At 40.1% G+C, this 19,277-nt stretch overlaps 1 protein-coding gene across 2 annotated transcripts in view; it reads right to left on the bottom strand.

The window, feature by feature from the left end:
- The window catches only part of LOC148876619 (AP-4 complex subunit mu-like), a 44,557-nt gene that overhangs the window by 1,888 nt on the left and 23,392 nt on the right, over positions 1-19,277 (bottom strand). For both annotated transcript variants that reach the window (XM_088980156.1, XM_088980217.1), the window contains exons 6-11: positions 16,606-16,732; positions 16,104-16,207; positions 15,897-16,001; positions 15,708-15,802; positions 555-642; positions 362-422 (exon numbers count right to left, since the gene is read on the bottom strand). In XM_088980156.1, the coding sequence (XP_088836282.1) occupies positions 362-422; positions 555-642; positions 15,708-15,802; positions 15,897-16,001; positions 16,104-16,207; positions 16,606-16,732 (580 nt within the window). The remainder of the gene's footprint in view (positions 1-361; positions 423-554; positions 643-15,707; positions 15,803-15,896; positions 16,002-16,103; positions 16,208-16,605; positions 16,733-19,277) is intronic.

Raw genomic sequence — 19,277 nt, 5'->3', positions numbered from 1 at the left:
GGGCAAACCATTTTCTTTCCCCTTATCTTTTCTTCCCTTCCCTCTCCTTTTCTTTTCTTTCCTTTTCTCTTTTTTTCTTCTCTTTCTTTTTCCTTCCCTTCCCTTTCTTTTTCTTTCCTTTCCTTTCCATTTTTTTTCTTTTTTTCTTTTTTTTTTTCTGTCTTTTTATATAAGATGTGCATGAGCCGCCTCAGAGGTGTCAGCGCCTCTGGCATGTGCCTCAGGGCGTTTTGGGAGCACCTCGCCTGGAGGCACACCTCCAGGCGTAAGCCTCCCACACCTTTAAAACACTGATCCAAGAAACCATAGTAAGCATGCAGCACATGTGTATGAAGCTATAATCAGAAAGAGGAAGCCTTACCATGTGATTCCTGTGAAAATGTGAGCTTTGCACGTAGTGTATGCTCTGATCCACCAACAACCTGGAACATATTGATCAATATTTAATACAGTGCAAGGATCAAAGCTTGTATAAGTCGAAATGAGCCCTCTTCAATAGTCTAACCATTTATTGGGAAGAAAGGAAGGTCAAAGCACTGATAAAAAGATCTTGCCTTTTTTAAGCCCCATTCAATCCTCTTATTTGCTTCCCTGAAGTCAGTTGTGTTTCCAACTGCTCCGGGTTCCAACTCAAAACTGACCCTGTAGAAAATTTTTCAATACAGGACGGTCAGATTACCTTTAGTAAGAAAAACATAATCCTATGTTTTTTTCCTTCAAACCCAGCAAACATTTCATTTTCATCTTTCCTTTAAAACTAAAATAAATGAATCATCCAGCTCAACTCCAAACCTTTCTCAGTGAAGACATAACCAGATGCTCTACACTATAGTGCTACAAAACCAGAAGGGTTTGCAAGTTTTTTCCTCTTGTTAAACTAACAAAGTCAGAGGATTTTATTATTTTCCTTAACATTTCAAGGATCAATATCATAAAAGGAAAACGCCTGAAGGCATAAGAATTTCCTCATGCATGACACACTTTGTAACTAGGGCTCCGCTTGGGAAGTGGGTAAATACAAATATGTTCAGTGAAAATACAAGTGCTGTCATTTTCATGAACCTTGCATATTTGTATGTACACTGAACATTGTATTTGCACTCTTACCAAATGGAGCCTAGGGAGTAAATCAAGTGTCAAGCAGCAGGGAGCAGCCATCAAATCTGAAAAGCTTCTAGTTTCATGAGCCCTTATGCATGTGCATGTCCCTGTAGATCAAACAGACTTCAAGAAGTCCACATATAAAAGTACTAGTTATTAATAAGATAATGACCAAGACATTTATGCTACTTAGGACCATGGTTTGTAGTTTCGGTATCCATGAACATTTCACCATGTAGAGTTGGAGAAATTTCAGAGGTATTTTGCTAATTTTACTAAGATATTTGGAAAATCTAAAAAAATCAAAAAAGTTTTCTAGAAGCATGGAATTAGTTAAGTAAAAGAAATATAATTGCACATTTAAGGCCCAAAACCATAGTAAAGATATATAAATCAAATAGGAAAAATTAAGAGTATAATAGGTATGTTTCTCTTTGTCTCCCTTTTGGTCTTTAGCCATCTCTTCTTTTTAAAAAGTTATGATGATTTTAATGAAATATTGAAAAGCTTTTAATAATATTCTAAAATTTTAAATTTTAAATATATACTCTACAATGAAATCTGAATTATCACTGATATGTTGGCAAAATATTGGGGATATATGAAGAAAAAAAGATTCCCAGAAAATTTCATTTCGCCACCTAGCAAATGGGGATATATCACCAAAAATGTCAATATTGCAAACCATGCTTAGGACCAGATTGCACAAATATTTTTATCACCGGAGAAAAGACCCTATTGTCTTTTAAAAATGGCAGGATTTTTATTTTATTAATTTATCTTTAATAGTAATGGCAATTTATCAAGGAGAAAAGGGAAAGATGTCAAAAAAGGCAACAATGATAAAAATAAAGGACTCAGAGATGCAGCAGTGAAATAAGGAAATGGAAAGACTACACTAGTAAAGAATACTCACACCAACTCTGTTTCACTAACACATTGTCTAGCAAGGTCACCAGATAAAAATGTGATGCAGGACCACAAGCTGCATGAACACGATGTTCAACCTAGGAATGCCAAGTTAAGGTCTTTTGTTGAAATAAGCTGACCACCATAGGCCATTAGCCGTGCCCCTTACCAATCAATCACAAGTTCACAATACATTCATCTCCCAAGACCACAATCCCCTGAAGACAGAGAGAATAGCAATGTCCTTAAGAACAAGGATCTCTGCCCTAACAAAATCTACAACACCATAAATCACAAAAACAAAAGGAACCTTGCTAGTGATCCTCAAGGCACCTCAAATTCCTGAAAGCTTTTTTTTATGATACTCAACTGGAAAGCAATGTCTTCTGATCCATTTGATACTCTGAAAAAACATCCATGGCAGAAACCATTCCAGACACCAAGATCTCTGTGACAAGTTGGGCATGATTGATATCTATGCCCCAACTTGAGGGGGAGTATGTATTGTACACAGGTTTAGTGCCCGCAGGGGTATTTTTGTAATTTTGTAGACCTCTTGTGTTGTACGGCTAGTATAGTATAAATACAAATGCTTCACTCGCATGAAGCAGTTCTTTTGAGGCCTTAAGTCTGCAGCCTCTTCTCTTCTCCTTCTTCCTTCTTATTCTACTCAACAAGCTTAATTTTTCATTGAATCCTTCATTAGTTTCATCAATTAAAACAATGTTATCAGAAAACAACATGCAATACGGGTCCTCCTACACATGTATAGTCAATTTATCCATGACCAATACAAAAATACATAATGGCTAAGTGCTGAACTTTGGTGAAGACCCATTGTAACTATAAAATCTGATGTTTCTCTCATTTGTGTTCTGATATTGGTTGTTGCACCCTCATTGTATCATTAAAAGAACGGTCCAGTGCACAAGGCTCCGCCAATGTGGGGTCTAGGGAGGGACAGATGTAAGCCTTACCCTTGCACATACAAAGAGGCTGTTTCCAAGATATGAACCCTGGTCACCCAGGTTGCAATGGAGCAATCCAACTGTTGTGCCAAGGCCAACCCTCATGTGTATCCTTAATTAAGTCTATAATTATTTGAAACCCCTTTCTTTTTCAAGACCCACCATATTATCTCTCTAGGAACTCTATTGTTTTCTAGGCTAGAGATATCAGAGGAGAGGAAAAGAGAATGAAGAAAGAAGAGGAAGAGAGAAGAAAAAAATGGATTCTAAACTTATGATTGGCGGTGCCAACTATTAGGTTTTATATTAGAGCGACCCAACTAATAATAAAGATAATAGGATTTACAAGAGTGTCCTTGCGGCACTAAAGAACAAAATATATAAATAAATAAATAACTGATTAGAACACTCTCCCTCAAGTTGGGACATAGATATCAATCATGCCCAACTTGTCACATAAATCATTGTGCTGCAGATGATGTAATCCCTTGGTAAAGATCTCTGCAAGTTGATCTATGGAACTAACATATGGAGTGCACACTTCCCCATTTATAATTTTTTCCCTAATAAAATGCTTGTCAACCTTAATATGTTTAGTTCTATCATGAAGCACTAAGTTGGCAACAATGTTGATGGCAGCTTTGTTATCACAATACAAGGATATGGGGTCATCAACAAGAAATCCCAACTCATTCAACAATTTCTTTATCCATATAACTTCAGCCACTCCATGGGACGTTGCTCTACATTCAGCTTGAACACTAGACCTCGCCACAACATTCTATTTCTTGCTTCTCCATGTGACAAGGTTTCCTCCCACAAAGGTACAATACCCACTAGTAGACTTTCTATCATCAACTAATCTGGCCCAGTCAGCATCTATATGCACCTCAAGCTTCAAATGGCCATTCTTCTGGAAAAGTAAACCAGCCCCTAGGAACTTCTTTAGGTACTTGAGGATTCTATCGGCTGCCTCTAAGTGTGTAGTCTTAGGAGCATGCATGAATTGGCTAAGAACACCCGCAGCGTAAGCAATGTCTGGCCATGTCATAGACAAATATAATAGTCTGCCCACAAGCCTTTGGAATTGTTTTACATGCTTGATAGTTTCACATTGACAATCACCTAATCTGTGGTTTGGATCAATGGGGGAGTTAGTAGGCTTGACTCCAAGTTTTCCTGTATCCTATAATAAATCTAGGATGTAATTTCTTTGAGAAATGAATATCCCCTTTTTCGAACGGGCCACTTCAATTCTAAGAAAATACTTCAAGGGACCTAGATCCTTCACCTGAAACTAGGTGGCTAGGAACTCCTTTAGTCTCTGAATTTCCACCTTCTAGTCGCCCATGACCACTATGTCATCAACATACACTATCAAGGCTGCAATTTTTCCCTCTCATTTTTTCACAAATAATGTATGATCAGTTTGACACTGTTTATAACCAATCTGTTGTACAACTAGGTGAAACTTGCTGAACCAAGCTCTCGGTGATTGTTTTAGTCCATACAAGGACTCTTTAACCTATACACCTTTTTTTCTTGGTCTTGAGCATAGAAACCAGGAGGTTGCACCATGTACACCTCTTCTTCAAGATCACCATTCAGGAAGGCATTTTTAATATCTAACTGATGGAGAACCCAATCAAGGTTAGCAACAAGAGAAAAAATAATTGTGATAAAATTCATCTTAGCAACTAGAGCAAATGTCTCTGCATAGTCTACTCTATACACCTGAGTAAACCCTTTCGCCACCAACCAAGCTTTGTACCTTTCTACTATACCATCAGCCCTATGCTTTACTGTAAAAACCCACTTGCACCCTACCAATTCCTTTCCCACAAGAAGATCCATTAATTCCCATGTACCATTTTTATGTAAGGCATCCTTCTATTCTTTCATTACATCTGTCCATTCAAGTACTGAAAGAGCTTTTGCCACATTTTTGGGGATAGGGACACTATCAGTGGAAGAGAGAAGAGCACGAAAGGAGGATGAGATGTTCTCATATGAGATAAGGTGGGAGATAGAATGTTTGGTGGTAGAGGACCTAACTCCATTCCTTTGTGCAATAGGGATGTCAAGGTCATTGGCAGAAAAAGAATCAGTAGCAAAACTAATAAAAAAAATGAATCAATAGCAATAGGATCAGGAATGTCAATAGGAACAATAATACTTGGTGGGATGGGATCTGTCCTCAGTGAATCTAATGATGTTGGCGGTACAGTTTCAAGTTGCTCCACAGCTTTTGAACGTGACTGACCCATGTGGCAATGGAGAAAGATATGGAATGGAAAAGGGTCAAGTAGGGGAGGTAGCACTTGAAATTGTTTCTCCTCCACCCTATTCTCCCCCTAAGGAGAAATCGAAAAGAAATGATCACTCTCAAAGAAAGACACATCCATAGAAACATAGTATTTCCAAGAAACAAAATCGAAACAACGGTAACCCTTTCGAAAAGAAGGATAGCCCAAGAATACACAAGGAAGAGCACGAGGGTCAAGCTTACCATGGGTAGGAGACAAGTTTTGAACAAAACAACCATACACACGAATGGGAATAGAAAAAAGGGGGCCTTCAGGGAATAGGAGCTTATGAGGGGCCTTGTACCCTAACACCCGAGATGGCATAAGGTTGATGAGATATGTAGCACATAACACAACATCCAACCAAAAACGTTTTGGAACACTCATATGGATGAGTAATCTACGAGCCACTTCAAGTAGATGGCAGTTTTTTCTTTCTGCAACACCATTTTGTTGAGGAATTTTGGCACAAGAGCTACGGCGGATAGATCCACACGAAGCAAAGAACTCCGTGAGATCACTGTGGAAGTATTCTTTGGCATTGTCAGACTAGAAAAATTGGATCTGTCTGAAATTTGGTGAACATCATGTCTTGGAAATCTTTTACAATCTTTGGTACTTCATCCCTAGACCGCATGGGGTACACCCATGTATATCTGGAATAGTCATCAATAAAAGTAATGAAATATTTATAACCAAGCTCAGATGGTAAAGTAATAGGGCCCTAAACATCAAAATAAACAATATGGAAAGGAAAATCGAATTTATTATTCTTGAAGGAAAATGATTTCTACAATGTTTGCTCAACTAACAAGTTTGACATTTGAACTCAAACACTGATACTGATTTAATCCGAAAGTAAGACGTTTAGCGACTCAAAAGATAAATGACCCAAACAACTATGCCATAAGTAAACTTGACTCATACTAGACTGACTCGTAGACTCAATGACCGCAAGACTAGCTTTGTTCTCCAGGATGTAGAGACCATCCACCATACGACCTCTACCAATCATCTTCCCCAAATCCAGATCCTGTAGAACACAAGAAGGGAAAAAGGTCACTAAACAGTTTAATGAATTTGAAATGCTACTGACAGAAAACAAGTTTATAGGTAATTTCGGAACATGTAATACATTAGAAAGGGTAAGTCCAAAAGGAAGGGTTATGGTTCCTTGACCATCTATGGTGGAAAAAGAATCATCAGCTAGTCTCACTCTATCCCTACCATGTAAAATTTGATAGGATTGAAAGCAATTTGACTTACCTATCATATGGTTTGAAGTTCCAAAGTCAATTATCCAAGGGGAATCAGGTGAATGGGAAGACACATGGAAGGTTGTGGCAGGATTACCATTACCTGAAGTAGATGCAAAATAAGTCGAGGCAGGAGGAGAAGAATCCATCTAGCGGGTTGCTCTACCATATAGATCCAAGTGGTCACAAAAAGAATTAATGATATCTTCCCGGGGATTGGCAACGAATGGGCGATCCTGGTTAATAGCAGTAGATGGCTGAGGCTCCTAAGAGGCCAAGTGACTTTGTTGTAGCTTCTTATTTTGATCTGATTTCTTACTCAACTCTTGGGCCCACTTTGGATTTCCATGGAGGTCCCAACAAGTATCACAAGTTTGTTTGGCCTGCTAGCAATGAGTACACCATAACAAATCCTTATCATCCACTCTCTTCTAGAAGTCACCCTTCTTAAAGGAATTATTGCCTCCTACACCCATACTCCCTTTAGCCACTAAGGCAATCTGCTCCCCTTCGAAGCTATTCACCACACTCTGCCTACTCTCTTCGAACCGTACTAGAGAATACACTTCTTGTACTAAAGGAAGATCTTTACTTCTTAATATCTAAACTCTAAGAGACTCATATACAGGGTTCAGCCTCAAGAGGAAGGCAAAGACCCATTGTTGGGAAACCAAAGACTTGTAGGCCTTAGTATCAGCATTACACTTCCAATCAATGCTCTGATAGTGATCTAGTTCTTTCCAAATTGAGGTTAAATCTGAATAGTAGGCTGAGAGGGTCTTCTCCCCTTGCTTACAAGTAGAGGAGGCAGCTTGCAACTGATATATTTTGGCATAATGGCATTGCTTTGAATAGGTAGATTTTGCCTGCTCCCAAATCTCAACAGCTGTTTCAGCCCACATGAAAGTCTTCCTGACTGGAGGTAACATAGAAAGTAACAACCATGACATCACCATGTTGTTTTCCTGATCCCACCTATCATGCTCTTATCCCCTGAGACTCCAGTTCTTTAGTTTTACCACTAATATAGCCTACCTTCCCCCTGGCTGTTATGTATAGTTTGATTCCCCTTGAGCATTCTAGGTAGTTAAGACCATCAAAAGGTATATCACAGCCATGGGGAAACTCATGTCAAATCCTCCACTTACTCCACCTTGACTGGAGGACACTAGACAGCATAGAATCCTCAGAAGGCATGTTATAAGATTTAGATTCCTAGATCAGTTCTGTTCAAAATCAGTCACAGTTCAGTCACAGTTCAATCCCCAATTCAGTTCAGCCACAGTTCAGCCACTGTTCAATCCCCAATTCAGTTCAGCCACTGTTCAATTTCGGTTCAGTCAGTTCAGTCCCCAGTTCAGCCAGTCAAGTATAAATTTTTGGGATACCACATAGATCAGCTTGTTTGCACACTGCTGAAAGACAGTTCAGAAACAAAAAAAAGGGCAATTCTGGAGCTAGGCTGACTTTGTATGTACCCTTTTATCACTTTTCTTGGATACACACCTTTGGAAATGTTTCCAAGATAGCCGACCACTGTCTTACAGTTACAGGTTGTTAGAATTCAGGTCTGCCTTAGAGTTCGGCCTGACTGAGTTCAGTTATGTAGAAGAAGAAAGAGTGATAGAGAAAGAGAGAAAGAGAGAGAGAAAGAGAGAAGAGAGAATTCTGGTTTGAACTAAAAGTCAACTTGACTTCTCCCATTCGGCCAGTAAGTATTTATATTATTATTAAAACATAACTGAAAAGACCTATGTGCCCTTACTTAAGTTAAGAGCACATATTTCAACACAACATTACAGATCAGCAACATCAATCAAGGTATAAAGACAGAAATACCCCTACGCTAACACTCCCCCTCAAGCTGGTGAGTATATATCATATACTCCCAGCATGTTACATATGTAGTCCACTCTTCCCCGACTCAAGCCTTTTGTAAATAAGTCAGCCCACTGATTTCCTGTATTAACATGTGTAGTGTCTAACTCTCCATTCAGCACCTTCTCCCTCACAAAGTGACAGTCAACCTCAATGTGCTTGGTTCTTTCATGAAACACTGGATTAGAGGAGATATGAACTGCAGCCTGATTATCACAATAGAGCTTCATTGGAGTGTTAATGTTGTACCCTACTTCCTGTAGAAGGTTCCTAAGCCACACTAAATCACAAGCGGTATGCGTCATAGCCCGATATTCTGCCTCTGCACTGCTTCTTGCCACAACCGTCTGCTTCTTACTTTTCCATGTCACCAGGTTACCTCCCAGAAACATGCAATAGCCTGTAGTAGACCGCCTATCAAACATAGAACCGGCCCAAACAGCATCAAAATACCCTTCTATTTCAAGTTTTCCCCCACTCTTGTATATCAGACCGCGACCCGGGGCCCCTTTTAGATACTTCACAATTCTCAGAACCGCATTCCAATGAGGAGTTGGAGGTTTTTGCATGAACTGGCTTACCACACTAACTACAAATGAGATGTCTGGTCTGGTAATGGTTAGGTAGTTCAGTTTGCCCACAAGTCATCGGTATCTGCCATGGTCTTCAAACACTTCACCCATATCACTGCTTAACTTGGTATTTGTGTCCATGGGTGTTTCAGCTGGTTTGGCACCCAACAAGCCTATTTCTTCTAGCAAATCAAGCACATACTTCCTCTGGCACAAGTTAATCCCATACTTGGATCTCGCTACCTCTATCCCCAAGAAGTATTTTAGTTTACCCAGATCCTTTGTCTAAAAGTGATCCTGCAGATAAGTCTTCAGCCTATCAATGTTACCATTCCCAGTAATAACAATATCATCTACATACACCACCAACAGTATTTTTCCTCCCGGAGAGTCATGACTAAATACAGAATGGTCAACCTTGCACTATTTCATGCCAAACTTCTTTACCACCTCACTGAACCTACCAAACCAAGCTCGAGGAGACTGTTTAAGCCCATATATAGCCTTCCTTAGTCTGCACACCTTACCATCCTCCCCCTAAGCAACAAACCTTGGAGGTTGCTCCATGTAGACCTCCTCGAGTAAGTCACCACGCAATAAGGCATTCTTGATATCAAGCTGATATAGTGGCCACTCATACATGGCTGCAAGAGAGATCACAACACGAACTGACCCTATCTTAGCAACCGATGAGAAGGTCTCTGTGTAGTCAATGCCATAGGTTTGGGAGTACCCTTTTGCAACTAATTGCGCTTTTAGGCGTTCAACACTACCATCAGGCAGGTACTTAACCATATAAACCCACTTACAACCAACAACTTGCTTCCCAGGAGGAAGAGCAACGAGGTCCCAAGTATGATTATGATGAAGGGCTGAGAGTTCTTCTTCCATGGCACGGCACCACCCTGGAGAGGCAAGGGCTTCCTGGACATCTTTAGGAACAATAACTGATGATAACAAGGTAACAAACTGGCGATGGGAAGCGGAAAGGTGAGGAAGAGAAACATAATTAGAAATGGGATGAAGGGTGCAAGTACATTTACCTTTCCGCAAAGCAATGGGTAGATCAATCTCAGATGCCAAGTGGGGTTCTGGTGTCGGATCCGTCGACGAAGATGTAGCCGGAGGAGTAGTAGTCGGTGCACGTGGGCGATGTATATACACATGACGGATTGGTGGGCGTTCAACAGGTGGTGGCACCGGAGGCAAGGATTTGATCACAACTGGAACAAACTGAGGATCGACAACGGGAAGTGGAAGGGGAGGAGGTGATGAGGAGGAAGAAGCATCACCAGACCCCAAAAAGAACGGAGTAGACTCAAAGAAACTGACATCAGCACACACAAAGGACCGTCGAGAACCAGGATGGTAACACCTACACCCTTTCTGGGTCCGAGAATAGCCAAGGAAGATGCACTTGAGAGAATGGGCATCAAACTTGTCGTTCCCAGGACCCAGATGATGGACAAAACAGACACACCCAAAAACTCTCGGCGTAAGAGAGAACGGAGACAGAGGGAAACAAGACCTGAAATGGAGACTGACCATCAAGGATGAACGTGGGCATCCGATTAATCAAAAAACAAGAGGTAAGCACTGCATCACTCCAAAAAGGTTTGGGAACATGCATGTGATGCATTAGGGATCTTGTTGTTTCAAGGAGATGGCGATTCTTTCTCTTAGCCACCCCGTTTTGTTGTGGGGTGTAGGTACACGAGGTCTGATGTATAATGTCGTATTGGTCCAAGTATTCCTGAAATGATGAGGATAAATATTCGCAGCCATTATCAGAACGAAAAACTTTGATGTGGGTACCAAATTGGTTACGAATTTCAGCATAAAATTTTTGGAAAATGGTAAACAATTCACTTCTTTCTTTCATTAAATAGAGTCACGTCATCCTTGAAAAATCATCCACAAAAATGACAAAATATCTGTACCCATTATATGACATTACTTTATAAGGACCCCAAACATCTGAATGAACTAAAGAAAAATGACTCGACACACGGTTATCAACCCTAGAACTAAAGGGAACACGATGGTGTTTCCCAAACTGACACGACTCACAATCCAAAACAAAAAGCTGATTCAAGGACGGAACCAAGGACTTCAAGACTTTGAGCGACGGATGACCAAACCGGCAATGCCACTAGAGAGGAGAAAGAGATGACTGGAGAGCTGTTGAAGTTCTACCACCACCACCGTCAAGATAATACAGTCCACCTGCTTCATGCCCTCCACCAATCTTCATCCCCGTCTTGAGATCCTGAAGGACACACATAGAAGGATAAAAGGTAATGGAGCAGTTAAGTGATTTGGTCAGCTTACTAACAGACATAAGGTTAAAAGGCAATTTAGGAACATACAGAACTGATGAGAGGGATACAGGATATAGGTCAACATTACCAACACCACAAATTAAGGATGTGGAACCATTAGCAACGGTGACAGATTGTGATGTTGAGCAATGAGATAAGGAGGACCTGGAGTTCCAGTCATGTGATCGGAGGCTCCAGAGTCAATGATCCAGGGATTGGGTGTAGATGCCAGACAAGCCATACCTGAGTGAGCAAAAGTTGTCGTGTTCTGCTGTGATTGGATAAACCTCTCATATTCATCATGGGGAACACTCACCATCTCCTTCATGGGACCATCTGTGGATGTAGGAGGCAACTGGTCAGATGAATGATTCTCCTGTTTAAAGCTGGAACTTGAGTCACCGGTTGCGGCATGATTGGCCCAGGTTGAGGGAGGACCATGTAAATCATAACAATAGTTGATAGTATGTCCATCCATACCATAATGAGTGCACTTCCTCGGGCCTGAGCTACGTTCTCTACCACGGGCTCCCCCTGAATCTCTACTCCCAGTACGACCACCACCACAATTATAAGTAGACCCACCATTGCCACTTCGGCTATATGCAGAACCACTACCGACACCATGGCCAGACTGAGCTCCCCGAGCTCCACCTCTACCACCATGGCCTCTCGATGCAGCAAAGGCCGATCTATCTGAGATATTAGAGTTCTCAGTAGATCCGATAGAAATCCTCCGAAATCGAGCAAATACCTCTTCTAGGGACGGAAGAGTTGATCCCCCTAATATCTGAGCCCGTACTGGTTCATATTCAGACTTTAGTCCCACCAAAAATTTAGTCACATCAAGCTGCTCTCTCTGTTGTTGCTGAATCTTGACATCAGAAGTGAGAGGATGATAGACATTCAACTCATTACGTATGTTCCTCATGTTGGCATAGTACTCCTCAAGACTCTGATTGCCCTATTGCAGATTAAAGTACTATTGATAAAGCTGATAAACTCTGGTTGTATTGTCCTGTCCCAAATACAATTTTTTTGCATGGTCCCACACGTCTTTGGCAGTATCAAGGAACATGAAGTTCACACTAATCCTGGGTTCCATACTGTTCCACAACCATGTGATGATTTGAGCGTCCTCTTGCTCCCAATCTTCATACTCGTGAGAGTCAGAGGAGGGTTTCTCCTCTCTGATATGTTTTACCTTCTTCTTTGCCTTTAGAAAGACTTCAACGGATTTAGCCCAAGGCACATAATTCTCTCCATTTAACTTAATGGAGGTCATCTGAACATTCAGGTAGTCTGTAGGCACCATCACACTAGGTTTATAATCATTACTGTCTCCCATTATGTTATCACCAATTCTGCACACTTGCTGAATTCTATTATCACTGAGATCTGCACAGTACACACCACTAGGTCACACCTGTCACACTGATTGCAGCACTAATTGTTGCTGGAATGTGTGCTCTTTACACCACAAACCCTGCTCCTACAACTACCTGAAATCTCACCACTATATGATCATATCTCTTCCTTCAACATGCACAAAGAAACCAACATAAACCCTAGCACCTTACTGGCCGAAACACTAGCAAATGATCTGAAACACACCTCCTATTTAATCCATAACTGAAACACTAGCACCTTACTGAAATCTCTTACCTTATCGCTGAAGTAACACCCATGCGAGCAGGAGAGCAGTCCACACACAACAGCCGCTTCACACACAACAGCCACACACAGTTCGGCCCTCTATTCTTCCTCTTCTAGGAGGGGGCGATCTCAGAAATCACTGCAACTGACCACATACGACCTGATTGGAGGCATAGAGACCCCCAAGGGAAGAGGGCGATCACTCCTTTTCAGCCCTTTCCCTTATCTCCAATCAAACACAGAAAAAAAAGAGGAAAACCCTAGATAGGGTGCGCAGAGAATGAACCCTAGGCAAGCAGAAATCTAGGTAGATTTAACCTGCTCTTATACCATGTTAGCATTCAGGTCTGCCTTAGAGTTCGGCCTGACTGAGTTCAGTTATGTAGAAGAAGAAAGAGTGATAGAAAAAGAGAGAAAGAGAGAAAGAGAGAAGAGAGACTTCTGGTTCAAATTGAAAGAGTCAACTTGACTTCTCCCATTCGGCCAGTAAGTATTTATATTATTATTAAAACATAACTGAAAAGACCTATGTGCCCTTATTTAAGTTAAGAGCACATATTTTAACACAACATTACAGATCAGCAACATCAATCAAGGTATAAAGACAGAAATACCCCTACGCTAACACAGGTCATTTAGACCTACACCGCCCAGTTGTCTGGGTAAAAAAAAATTCAGGATCACACGATCCACAGTTCAAAGAGACCTAGCAGGTCATCTAGACCTCCAAAAACCCACTTACCTGGGTACAAGAGAGGATCACACGATCCACAGAAGAAAGATCTATCTTCGCATAATCAGATTTCCCTTCCTTTAAGGGTTTCTTGGCACACAGCCAAGGAAGAAAAGAAGAAGACTAGTAGAACCCCCTTCAGATCAGTCCGATCTGCTTCTTGATCAAATTCGATCCACAGCAAGGAGAAGTCAAAAAAGGAAAACTTATCACACTCTTTCTGATCTTAGAAAACCTGCTCTGGTACCATGTTTTCCAGGATAGAGATATCACTACATTGACTTGGCAAATAAACACTAAACACCCCTGGGGACAGTCAACCTACCTTAGGAATATTCCAAGCATTGCCCAAATCCCAAAACTTAATTCTAAGAGTTTCACTTCTCTCCATAAGCCATTAGACAAACACAGCCAAAAAGAATAACAAAAGTAGCTTAGTAATCAAAAAAATCAATCCAATGATCAAAGCAAGCAGAAACTACAAAACTGCCACTAGGACCAAGAAAATGGAGAAATAAGATTTCTCTTGTATGGATGAGAGAACTTTTTATTTGATTCTTCACAGCCCATGTTTATGTGGACCACGCTTCTGGTTTTTGCCAATTTTCCTGTCATCCTTTAGCGAGCTAGGAATGAGGCCAGAAATTTACAGGCCTTTTCTTCCTTGTCTTAGATCTGATGACCTTCTTTTGGACACTCAAAGAGGGTCAAATCAATCTAGTGATGATGCATATTCTACTGCATCAGTCTGCACATTGCATTTTAGATTCTCTATCTTGTTTTACCCTTCTTTATCTTCAAGCTCTCATCTCCCCCTCCAATGAGAAAATATTATTATGTCCTCACCCAAGAAGGATAAACTGGTTCTTACACTATGATGATGATATCATCTCTACATCCCATACCTTATCTATTTCTACTCAATTAACTCAACTCCTCCTGAGGTTTTGGGACCAACTCCCCAGGCTTGACAAGAAGTTTTCCTTTTTTTCATTTTTTAACTTATTCTTTCTTCTGGGGGGAGAGGGAAGTGGTGGAAGAGGTGTTTTGTAGCTTAGCAATCTACTGTAGAGGTTTAGACTCTCCAGTACAATCAGCCAAGGGCAGGAAACACCCACAGCAAGCTGAAGCTCACATTCTGCAAACAAGCATCCACTAAAAAATAGAAGCCTGTGTGTTGGTTCCTCAATACTACTATACTACCATCAAAAACAGGAACCAGTGACACAAACCTCCCAATACAACAGACAACCTAAAACTGAAGAAAAACCCATCCAAAAAAAAGCAAAAAGAATTTGATTAGACTCCAACCCTTAAAGGGTCTAAGAAGTATAATGCCAGCAAAGTGAAGCCATATGGAGAGAAGAAATCTTTCAAAGTTGCTCTTTCTTTTCTTTTTTCCCTTTTGTTTTTCATTTATTTTTTCTTAAAAAGTTACATTTGGATTTTGGACAGGGTTGACATGTTAGCATTATTGTTGTGATGTCTGTAATAAACCTACAATTTTTTTTTGAGGAAAAAAAAAAGAAAAAATGTAAATTTTGGGGCAATGTAGCAATCTAATACATATTCATTAGAAAAGATCCAAATAATGAAGAAAATCAACAATTTCTCGTCTGTAATTTAATACTTAGGCTGTGTTTGGTTGCAATGTAAATCTATTTGAACTGATGCAAAACATGGTAGTGAAAATAATTTGGGTGCAAATTCTGATTAATTTTTGCTTCAAATTTTACCTCATTTTGTTTGATAGCAGTACAAATGAAGTAAGATAATACCAAAAGTAGAATAAAGCAAAACCCAAAACAAAATAAAGTAAATTTACATTTTTTTCATTTGCACTCTCACACATTTGTACTAGTGCAAATAAAATTGCACTGCAACCAAATGCAACCTTAGTCGTGGGTTCCAGGGAACATTGAAGAAAATCCTTGGGGTTGGCATTGCCATATAAAACCATCAACATAAGAAATGAAACCATATAAGCAATAAAGAAAGAAAGAGAACCTGGTGGTATATGTTGGCACTGGCATCTGTACTAGAACCGTGTTTGCAGTTATGCTTGAGGAGAAGTCGGCACGTATCTTAAGAATCACCTCAGCCTAAGGCAGGAAAAGAAAGTTTTAAAACCTTATCAAGATTATAAGATATTACCATCCAAACTATGATAATTTCTAAGAAAAAAATTGTATTCACCCTAAGGGATCCTGCTTCTTCAATCAAAGCATTGATACGAAAGGGAGGTTTAAATTCCTGGGTCATACGGTAATTCATTACTGGAAATTCACCATCAGGAGCTACCTGTAAAACAAAAGTTGGATTGAAGAAACAAGTTAGCAGCTTCAGTAAAAGAAATGCAATCTAAAAACAAACTGCAGACTACAGTATCTCAATTTTACTCACCAAAGTCAAAGTTCTGTCTACGTCAAAACTATCAAGATGTACAGATTCATGGAAATTACAATCATCTAGTATCACCGTCCCTGCTCCAGCAGAACTACTATAACCTGATGCAAAAAATAGCACCAATGGCACAATGCTAGGAAGAATTGTAAACAAATAATTGCCAAGATCTTTCCTTAGAGAAATAGAGACATTTGATGTGCATACACCAGATGGATGACAAATACCCTAGCTGACAATAAAATATATGATTAAAAGAGAAAGGATGGACCATGCACCTCCATCAGAAAACTGAATGAGGACGACGAAAACAAAATGGAGACTGCTACACCTTTTACTTCATGTTTCAAATATAAATCATAAAACCCTCTAGGCATCATTTTCCAAATCCATACATGTTGGAATAATAACTTTAAAGCATCAGAATAATGGAAAAACAGTCTACAGATGCAAAAAGTAACATCTATTCGTAGTATATTAGATTGTAAACCCATAGAAATACCATATATAGACCTCCCATCTCTCCCTATGCTCAGGTCTTCATTAAGGGCTAGACGGATTTCTGGGTTGCCAGTAAGATAACTCTTCATTTGAATGGTTCCATCAATTTCAGAAGTAAGTATGTAACCCTGTTTAACCAATATAAGATTACATCAACCAGGTTTTACTCAAGAGGAACTAAGAAAGGGCAAATGAAAATTAAATTATAGAATTAGAGGTTCATCTAGAAAATCAAAGGACCTTGGCAGCCATTAATTTACATGCACTACTAACTCTCAAACAAGATGTATAACAAAGAAATTGAGTTCTATGTGGATGAGAAAGATTCTGTTAAATCTACTTGTAGTTGGCATATAACAAAATTCTCTTAAAATATATCTAAATCATATCACATGCAATTTATATTTCTCATAATTTCTGTAAGAAAGTCTGAAGTGGCAGATCTATTACAATTATTCATCTTGACAGTGTAACCGGCCAGAGATAAGAGGAAAAGGAGAGAAGAGAAGAGAAGAAGAAGAGAAGAGAAGAGAGGAGAGAAGAGAGAAGGTTTGCAATGTAATAGTACTGGCGGTGCCAGTGTTTATTTTACTATATATAGGGCGACAGAAATAACAAGGGAAAAGACCCTTGTGCCCCTGAGTACAATAACAGACATAACAGAAATAAAAAAACGAAATAAAAAACACTTTAATTAGCCAAACAGGCCCTAACATCTGCAACTAAGTTATTTTAACATTATTCTAACACTCTCCCTCAAATTGGAGCATAGATGTCAATCATGCCCAACTTGTCACACAAATCTTTGTGCCACACATGATGAAGACCTTTGGTGAAGATATCTGCAAGTTGCTCTTCCGAGCTGACATATGGTGTGCACACTTCTCCACTTTCATGTTTCTCTCTGATAAAATGCTTGTCCACTTCAATGTGTTTCGTCCTATCATGCAGAACTGGATTAGCAACAATATTGTTGGCAGTTTTATTGTCACAGTAGAGTGACGTATGGTTGCTTACTGCAAAACCCAATTCACCTAACAGATTTCTTATCCACATGATTTCCACAACCCCATGAGCCATCGCTCTATACTCTGCTTCAGCACTGGATCTAGCCACCACACTTTGTTTTTTGCTTTTCCATGTGACAAGGTTTCCTCCTACAAAGGCACGATAACCACTGGTAGACTTTCGGTCATTGACTGCTCCTGCCCAATCTGCATCAGTATATACTTCCACTTTTAAGTGACTGTGTTTCTGGAACAACAAACCAGCTCCAGGAAACTTATTGAGATATCTCAAGATCCTCTCTACAACCTCAAAGTGAGTTGTCCTCGGGCTGTGCATGAATTGACTAAGGACACCCACTGCATAAGCAATATCAGGCCTGGTCATAAACAAATACAGAAGTCTCCCCACGAGTCTCTGAAACATCTTTACATCTTTCAAAAACTCTCCCTGACTGTCTCCCAGATGGTGATTAGGTTCAATAGGTGAATCAAATGGTTTTACCCCCAACTTGTATGTATCTTCTAGTAGATCTAGTACATACTTCCGTTGGGAAATAAAGATGCCCTTGTGAGAGCGGGCAACTTCAATTCCAAGAAAGTATCGTAAGGGGCCTAGATCTTTCACCTCAAATTTAATGGTTAAGAATTTTTTGTCTCTAGATTTCAGCCTCCCAATCTCCTGTGATCACTATGTCATCCACATACACAATAAGAGCTAAAATTTTACCTTCACCTCTTTTTACAAACAGGGTATGATCTGACTGGCATTGTTTGAATCCCATCTATTGGACTACTAAATGGAACTTACTAAACCAAGCCCAAGGTGATTGTTTCAACCCATATAGGGACTTTTTTAACCTACACACCTTTTGTTCACTGCCTTTGAGACAGAACCCTGGGGGTTGGGTCATGTACACTTCCTCTTCCAAGTCACCATTCAAGAAGGCATTCTTGATGTTCAATTGGTGAAGATCCCAGTCAAGATTTGCTGCCAAGGAAAGGAGAATCCGAATAGAGTTCATCTTCACTACTGGAGCAAAAGTCTCTGCATAGTCCACTCCATATACCTGTGTGAAGCCTCTTGCTACCAGTCTAGCCTTGTACCTTTCAACAGTTCCATCAGCTTTGTATTTCACTGTGAACACCCACTTGCACCCCATTGGTTCCTTATCCTCAGGAAGATCTACCAACTCCCACGTACCATTTTTGTGTAAGGCATCAATTTCTTCCTGCATTGCATCTGTCCATTCAGGTTTTGACAAAGCTTTTGCCACGGTCTTAGGGATGGGGACACTATCCACAGAAGAGAGGAAGACACGGTACAAAGGTGAAACATGGTCATAGAACACAAAGTTAGATATAGGATGATTAGTGGTACAAGATCTAACACCCTTTCTCTTAGCAATAGGAATATTAAGATCATTGGGGACAGGTGAATCAACATTTAAAGGAGCAATGGGAGCAAGTGTACCTGGCTGATGAGACGGATCTGCCTCGGGTGAATCCGATGATGTTGGTTGCATAGTGTTCGGCTCCACGGCTCTTGAACTCTGTTGGCTCTTATGGCAACAATGAAAAACCCGGAACGGAGGAGGATCGGGTAAAGGAGGTAGTTGAATCTGAATCGTCACATGTTTCTCCTCAACCCTATTCTTCCCCTGAGGAG

Source organism: Nelumbo lutea, chromosome 1 (assembly GCF_056320005.1).
Source record: "Nelumbo lutea isolate HS-2025 chromosome 1, American lotus-T2T, whole genome shotgun sequence".
Taxonomy (NCBI): Eukaryota; Viridiplantae; Streptophyta; class Magnoliopsida; order Proteales; family Nelumbonaceae; genus Nelumbo; species Nelumbo lutea.
This window is presented reverse-complemented; position numbering and strand designations above follow the sequence as displayed.